Consider the following 7978-nt stretch of genomic DNA (forward strand, 5'->3'; position numbering starts at 1 on the left):
ATAGTTGTGTTCACATCCTGCCTGTAGACATCCTAAAATGTCCTATAGAAATACCTGGAAAAGCTAATATGAGCAGGAGTAAAATTGTAATCCCTGTTAGGCAAAAATAACTTTTAAAATATTACGAATAATGAGAGAAAAAGAAGATCCATCACATTAATCAAACATGATGTGATTTGGAGACATTATTAGCTAGACATTCAAACATTACACTGTCAGTAGCTTTTCAGTTGAACTTATATTGGTCCAGTGCGATGCCTATAAGGTATGTTATTCAGTGTACACTACTGACATCTAGTGGTCAGTTTTTTCACTATAACAATATTGACAAAAAAATAGCTTGAACAATACATATTGTTATTGTTTAATAGCAGTAATTGTAGCTATTGAAATAATCTAGGGGTGTAAATATAGGCACATAATGTGTTATATTTAAAAGGGAGCATCTAAGTTAGGGGCACAAACATTTTTTTTTAAATACATATATATATATAGTACGTATTAAAGACCAACAGTTGATTTATCACAAAAATTGAAATAGACTTGACACTTCTAATATAAGGTTGTATGATAACTTGTTTGATGATCCGACGGTAGAAAGGGCTTCTTCTGTAACGTGTGCTTTTATTTTGGAAGGTAGGAAGCTGAAGAAACGAGCCGGAAGTGCTTTACCGTGTCAGCATGTAGCATCCCTCTGGTTCTCAGGGCTGCCGGTCTGTAAGCAACATTAGCTTCCGTTAGCTTAATAAGCTCATCGCATAAACAAGTAACGGCGACCAGCCTCGTTCATGGACCGGAGCCCCCGCTGACTCTCCCCGCTGCCTAGCTGCGAACATGGCGGCCAACCCTCCGGGACCAGGCTTTCCGAACAAGGCCCGCGTTGCCATCCTGGCGGAGCTGGACAAGGAGAAGAGGCGGCTGCTGCAGAGCGGGTCCATGAACAGCCCCGGAGCCAACATCGCGCTGTCGTCCAGACCGAGCCTGAAGGACGCGAGGGACTGCGCCGAGCAGCAGCACATCGCCGCCCAGCAGAAGGCGGCCCTGCAGCACGCACACGGACACTCGTCCGGCTTCTTCATCACTCAGGACTCCTCTTTCGGGAACCTCATCCTCCCGGTGCTCCCGCGCCTGGATCCCGAAACCTGACTCTCCATCCTCGCGACAAACACTGACCCGACCCAGGCCTCTTGGACCCTGGGGGAAAAACTCCCTTTGTTTTGTTACTCTTTTATACGATGTGTGTGTCCTGTGTGTGATTTAGTGTGATTAAAACGAGGCTTTTGAACGCATCATCAGTGTTACTCTATCTGATGAGGCGCAGAAATGAAATGAGGGTCCTCAGAGTCATATTTCCTCTTTATTTCACTAATGAAGACGGATGAACAGGGCGATCAGTCATCAACTATTTAGTGTAATAACACTTGATGGGTTGTAACGGTTGTTACAAGGGGATTGTTTATTCTGTGTTAAAAAATGTGAATTGCTTATAATCACTTTCAAATAATAGCACTTACAGAGAAAATGTAGTATATGACCTTAATTCTTTCTCATTGGTACTTTTATTGGTGTTGCAATACACATACTCCAAAATAGATGAATAGATGGATGAATTCTTCTAATTGATTAATCCCAAAGGACACATTTAATACTTTTTTCAATGTCACGTTTTTACGCTTTTGACGGAGGAGAGAGAGAGAGAGAGCGGGAAAGACAAAAAAGTAATTTCAATTATTTTTGTATTTGTGATGATAGAGATGTTGATGGTGTACGGCTGGTGGAGTGGGCAGAGGTAGAAGTTGACTCCAGGGGATAGAGCCCATGAGGGGGGTATTTGTACTGTTGTACAGTAATTCAGGGCTGCCCCCGTCCCCTACAGGGCTCCAGACCACAACCCTGTCTCCCAACCTGAACCTTACTGTTAACATACATTATATCAAAACCCAGAGCCACTCATTTTCTATAAGGGCATTTATTGAATTATTTATTGACACAGGCTGTTTCAATCCATCATTATCTACCTACAGATTATGTCAGCTCGATCAAGCTTGTAATTATCTGCCCTTTACCTCTATGCTTTCCAACAGCAGAAAACATTATGGCAAAATATATACATATAATTGAATTACCTGTTTGGGGTCCAGTCGAAAGATGTTTATCATGTTTTCGTATGAATATGTGGCATCTTGGGGAATTTATCAATTTCAAAGAATCCAGGAAAATAGACAGTTAATACAATAATTGGGCGTTTTTTCACAAAACTATTTAGCAAGTACAATCAATAGATATTTATTTATAAATAAATATATATATATATTTATAAATAAATAAACAATAAAATGTTTCATAAGGGAACATAATTTCAACTCATTATTTATTTAAGTGGGAATGGTTTTCAAAGTATCTAATTTTTGTGCTTTGGCTGTCTTCACCAATCTCACGGATTTTAAATATAATTTAAATACATTTAAGGAAAAAGACAAACCTGGGAACTGATTTGATAATCCTCTTCTTTGCTAGATATTATTTACATTACAACAGAGGTCATCATTTTTGTTTTGTAAAATTAGACCAAATGTAATATTATCTTTAGACATAGAAGCTGGGAATGATATCATCTTTTATTGTATCCATCTGTGGACATCAACACAGAATGAATGTAGGCGAATGTATTCTCGGGTTGTTTCTATAATTAGTTATTAATTAGTCATAATTAAGTAAAAACCGCTCATAACTTAAATTGGCATTCCAAATATTTTGATCCAGACTTCTTACCGGTTGGTGGCGGTAGTGCACAAACATAGATGATCGTCACTCGGTTGCTTCTCCCTGAATCCCACAGTGAATCGATAGCAGAGCCTCAGTTGTCGCTGACGCAAGAATCGTCCACCCGCTGGTCTACCATCCTGCCGGCGGCTCACACGTCCAGTTGGAAGAAATCCTGTCCTGGGGTCAGTCAGTAGTTTGATCCCTGAATCTTTGTGGTGAACTGACGTCACACGAGCTGTAAATTTAGCAACCGAACAAGGCGCAGCTTTAACCGGAGCTCGGTGACGTTCGCTGCACATGGTTTGGTCGCTAGTTAGCCACTTAGCTTTAGCTTTAGTGTTGATTCGTCACCAGCGTGACGTTACCCTGAAAGTCCAGCTCAGTTCAGGGCTAACGTCAGGCGGAATGCGGGGAGATTGCTAACGCCCAACCTCGCTCAGCTTGCATGTACCTGTGTGTAAACACTCGTGTCAGTGGGTGTGGTTTCTGTCATTGTGTTTGAATAAAGACAGTCATCTGGAGTGATTCGATCTAATGTGACCTAGACTCTCAATGAAGCGAATCTGCTGCTGATGCTGCTGTTTATCACACCACTGCTTGACCTGCTGTCTTCACTGTGTTCCCAGTCAGAAGAGCCAGCACCATGGCAGTTCAGCTGAGTCCAGATGAGAAGTTCGACCTCATCTCGAGGAACCTTCAGGTGAGGAAGACAAACCAGCACACACATACTCGGAGACCCTGTTCAGACCTGGTATTAAAATCCATCCTGGGACATCCGATTCACAGTGGTCGGTGGCAGGTGCAGGTCTGATCGCAACCAGAATCCGTCCTGAAGGTGTCCTGACATCCGATCACTCAGATCGCATTCTCAACCCCTAACGCTAATGACCACATAATGACTGGTATTAAAAAAATGTATTATTCGCATGTCAATACCGGGTCTGAACATGGCCACGCTGACTGAAGTCCACTTGCCACTTTCTGTCACATGGATCTCTGATTGTGTGTGTGTTTGTCTGTTGTGCATTGCAGGAGGTCCTTGGAGAGGAGAAGCTGAAGCAGGTTCTTCAGGAGAGGGAGCTGAAAGTTTACTGGGGAACAGCAACCACAGGAAAACCCCATATCGCTTACTTCGTCCCGATGTCCAAGATCGCAGACTTCCTCAAGGCGGGTTGTGAGGTGGATACGCTGCACTGAGCATCTTGTCTGTCATCGAGAATAGAATTTTAATCTGTGTTTACATTTTACAGCAGCTCACACACCCACTTTTGTTTTCTTTTACTTTTCCTCAGGTCACCATTCTCTTCGCAGACTTGCATGCCTTCCTCGACAACATGAAGGCCCCCTGGGAGCTGCTGGAGCTCAGGGTGAAGTACTACGAACAGGTCATCAAGGCTATGTTGGAGAGCATCGGCGTGCCTCTGGATAATCTCAAGTTTGTCAAAGGAACGGACTTCCAGCTCAGCAGGTCAGTTGTGCCAACGCTACTCCCAGATTGTCCTGACATTTGTTTGATATTACATTCAGTGAAATAGTCTCAGAAGCTGCAACCTACATGCCGACTTATTATGAAGCTCTTTGTATTCATGTTTATCAGAGAGTACACTCTGGATGTGTACCGCCTGTCCTCCATGGTGACAGAGCATGATGCTAAGAAGGCCGGAGCTGAGGTTGTCAAACAGGTGGAGCATCCTATGCTGAGTGGACTTCTGTACCCTGGACTGCAGGTAACAACACATTCATAAACCAACTGACAAGTGGAACTGCAATTACAGATGTAATCTCACCACAGGCTTTATTTATGTTAAATGTTTGTTGTTAAATGTAAATGTGACACGTTTCTCTCGTCAGGCTCTGGATGAGGAGTACCTAAAGGTGGACGCCCAGTTTGGAGGAGTGGACCAGAGGAAGATTTTCACCCTGGCAGAGAAGGTGACATCTCCCTCCAAACTGACACATTTAGTTTAACCCCCCTGTTTTTCCTTCATCACTCACACTTCTTACTGAAGCCAAACCGAAATCGATGCAGATACTGATAATAATGAATAAAACAAATGTGCCTTCCGATATATCATCAAATAAATATACTTAAACTCTCTAGCTATACTAAAGCACTTGTGAAAAATAAATATAATTAAAGTTCAGTTTAACCAATTCTTTATGATAAATGACTAAATAAAAAAAGAAAACTGCAAGTGTTGATATCACAAGGACAAGAGCTCATGAAACAGTCCTCTGAATAAAAAAATGTAAGTTTTTTTTTTCTGACTCCAGTACTTGCCGTCTCTCGGTTACGCTAAACGGGCACATCTGATGAACCCGATGGTGCCGGGACTGACGGGAGCCAAGATGAGCTCTTCAGAAGAAGTAAGTTTTGTTAGTTAAATGTATTTTCCAAAGGAAGAAGTGATGATTATATTTCTATGTACACTCTTCTTGATGCCTGTGATCACTCATCACGTCTTTATCTCTTTGCGGCGGCAGGATTCAAAGATTGACCTGCTGGACTCCAAAGAAGACGTGAAGAAGAAGCTGAAGAAGGCGTTCTGTGAGCCCGGTAACATCCAGAATAACGGCGTCCTCTCCTTCGTCAAACACGTCGTCTTCCCTCTACGTGGAGGTAAAAAAAAAACTCATCCTACAATCTGTTTTTTTAGCTTCTCCCCCTCCTGTAGAAAGAATAAAAAATGAATTAATATTTGCGGTCCATGTGTCTTTTTAGAGTTCCGTATCAAAAGAGACCCCAAGTGGGGTGGAGAGAAAGTCTACACCGTGTTTGAGGAGGTGGAGAAGGAGTTTGCTGAGGAGGTACATCACAGTCTTACTGGACCATTGAAGAATACTTAAAAATGCTGTAGAAATAATAACCCATCTAAAAGGGTATAATCATCGGTGATCTCTGCTCTTCTCAGCTGATTCATCCAGGAGACCTGAAGGCCTCGGTGGAAGTCTCGCTAAACCAACTGCTTGATCCAATCCGAAAGAAGTTTGAGTCGCCGGAGCTTCGCAAGCTTACAAACACTGCCTACCCGAACCCCTCAAAGACAAGTCAGTGCAATGCTGCTTTCGACCCACACACGGCCGATTGACTCGTTGGCAGATTTGCTCTGTGATGAGACTTATTGTTATTTACGTGTCTGTGTTTTGTATATTTAGAATCAGGAGGAAAAGGTGCCAAAGCAGGAGGAGGAGGAGAGGATGATGAGCTGGCTCCCTCCAGACTGGACATCAGAGTTGGCAAGATCATCAGTGTGGAGAGGGTAGAGCAAAGAGATTGTAACTTGATGCCTGAGCAGATGATCAATATATAATCTCAGTTTGTGATTTGCTTATGCGTCATTATCACACTCCTCTCACGGGTTTCTCCTCCGTCCGCCTCAGCATCCAGACGCTGATTCGCTTTACCTGGAGAAGATCGACGTGGGTGAGGCAGAGCCGAGGACGGTGGTCAGCGGTCTGGTGGCCTACCTTTCCCCGGAGGACCTGCAGGACAGAATGGTGCTGCTGCTGTGCAACCTGAAACCCCAGAAGATGCGAGGCGTCGAGTCTCAGGCCATGTTGCTGTGTGCCGCCATGTAAGTCCTTTCTCTTTCTTTTTTTGCCCTAAGACAAACTCGGCTTGTCCATCAGCTTCATCTTCTATCGTCTTCGCTCTCTCTGGCTGTCTGATTTCCAGTGAAGGGGAGCCAAGGAGGGTGGAGCCACTCGACCCTCCATCGGGTTCATCTCCAGGTGAACGTGTCTTTGTGGAGGGATATGAGACGGGCAAAGCAGATGAGAGACTCAACCCGAAGAAGAAGGTGTGGGAGAAACTGCAGGTACGTTTTCAATATGATTTTACTTTTACATACTAGAGGAGCCAATTTTATTTCTCCACGCCGGCGACAGTCAGTCAAAGGCCAAGGTTACAGTGACCTCATGTAACTGTGAATGTGACACATTCGGACCACTAGGGGATCTCATTACATCTGGCAGAACTCACTTGGACTCACTGATGAATTTATTCGATTTCAGTGGTCAAAGGTCAGAGTGGCCTCTTGAATGTGATATGTCGAGACTGCTTCAGGGAGTTTCTTCAACTTCAGATCAGTTGTCACTTGGACTCAAAGAAAAAAAAAGGGATTATGTTTGTTGTCAAAGTGACCTTTATATGATCTGGAAAAAAAGTATGTAGACATATATACATAGGAACTGCACTGGTTGGCAGAGGCATACAACTGCAGTGTGGTCATTCTAGATAAATATTGATTAATATGTTCGTATTGAGAAACAATTTCCTTACATGGCATAATGTCATATTGATATAAATCTTCTTGTCTTTCCCCAGGTTGACCTGAAGGTGTCAGACGGGTGTGTAGCTCAGTGGAAAGACAATCAGCTGATGACCAAACTCGGACAGATCACATGTAAAACACTGAAAGGGGGCAACATCAGTTAAATTCACTCACATCACCAAAGCAGCTCCTGCTGACTACCTTACATCAAAATTACCGTCATCACTAAATTGCCATGGCAACAACAGTCCAACCTCATCTGGATGTTTTCTTGGAGAAATGAGACATTGATGCTTTGAAGAAATCTGTTACCATGCTTTGTCTTAAGGATATTTAATCGTCACTGGGTCACTCGTGATAAGAATTTTACTAATCAGCCGCTGTTTCATTAGTTCCTCTTTATTTACTGGGTGTTGCTGGTTTTATTACAAATACAACACATGTTCTGCAAAGTGGCGAAACTGGGCCTATTCTGATGGAAGGAATGATTTACTTGAACGTTGAAGCATCAGATTCTCATCCCTGGAAGTAGATGATAAGGAATCTCAGGTGTTTTAAATAGGGACTTAAAGTTTCAGTGCTTCTCTTGGTGTAAGATCAAAGTGTTATTAATTTGCCTCCAGGGTAAATATCAGGGCAGCGGAAAGCAATTTACCGAACCATATAAGGTTTTGTGGGTTTCTGACATCAAACATGGTGGGGGGACTATTTGCCAAGTGATATAGGTTGGGTGCAATTGGTGCAGTGTTGTACATTAAATCAAACTCTGGACATTAACTGTAAAACGCCAATAATACAACATGTCATATTTGAAATAAATGTGGAAGGCAGTGGTTTGCAGGATTTAAGGATTTATTTTCAGGTCTGTGTTGGATCAGAGAAATGTGTGAGAACAACAGTAACCATATGTTTGTATAGATGATTAAAGAAATAAAGCA

The 7978-nt window shown here is 42.8% G+C and overlaps 2 protein-coding genes across 3 annotated transcripts; both read left to right on the forward strand.

The window, feature by feature from the left end:
• The first annotated feature begins 14 nt into the window (after positions 1 to 14).
• On the forward strand, positions 15 to 1329 carry inip (ints3 and nabp interacting protein). Its single transcript, XM_062410349.1, has one exon. The coding sequence runs from the start codon at positions 835 to 837 to the stop codon at positions 1144 to 1146; it is 312 nt and encodes a 103-aa protein (XP_062266333.1). The 5' UTR covers positions 15 to 834; the 3' UTR covers positions 1147 to 1329.
• Positions 1330 to 2793: 1464 nt separating this feature from the next.
• Positions 2794 to 7873, forward strand: yars1 (tyrosyl-tRNA synthetase 1). Of its 2 annotated transcripts, none has more exons than XM_062409538.1 (14): positions 2794 to 2948; positions 3393 to 3466; positions 3799 to 3945; positions 4059 to 4234; positions 4364 to 4493; positions 4618 to 4698; positions 5041 to 5133; positions 5251 to 5386; positions 5489 to 5574; positions 5679 to 5814; positions 5923 to 6026; positions 6148 to 6341; positions 6443 to 6584; positions 7094 to 7873. In XM_062409538.1, the coding sequence occupies exons 2-14, from the start codon at positions 3410 to 3412 to the stop codon at positions 7202 to 7204; spliced, it is 1593 nt and encodes a 530-aa protein (XP_062265522.1). In that variant the 5' UTR covers positions 2794 to 2948; positions 3393 to 3409; the 3' UTR covers positions 7205 to 7873. The 2 variants fall into 2 exon arrangements, with proteins under 2 accessions (XP_062265522.1, XP_062265523.1); XM_062409539.1 differs by having other exon boundaries at positions 2864 to 2948; positions 3397 to 3466.
• Positions 7874 to 7978: the final 105 nt, after the last annotated feature.

Source organism: Platichthys flesus, chromosome 17 (assembly GCF_949316205.1).
Source record: "Platichthys flesus chromosome 17, fPlaFle2.1, whole genome shotgun sequence".
NCBI lineage: Eukaryota > Metazoa > Chordata > Actinopteri > Pleuronectiformes > Pleuronectidae > Platichthys > Platichthys flesus.

Coding starts and splice junctions, on each gene's coding strand:
- inip (XM_062410349.1), top strand. CDS start 835: ATGGCGGCCAACCCTCCGGGACCAGGCTTTCCGAACAAGGCCCGCGTT.
- yars1 (XM_062409538.1), top strand. CDS start 3,410: ATGGCAGTTCAGCTGAGTCCAGATGAGAAGTTCGACCTCATCTCGAGG. Junction 4,235..4,363: donor ACGGACTTCCAGCTCAGCAG/GTCAGTTGTGCC, acceptor CATGTTTATCAG/AGAGTACACTCTGGATGTGT. Junction 4,494..4,617: donor TTCTGTACCCTGGACTGCAG/GTAACAACACAT, acceptor TTCTCTCGTCAG/GCTCTGGATGAGGAGTACCT.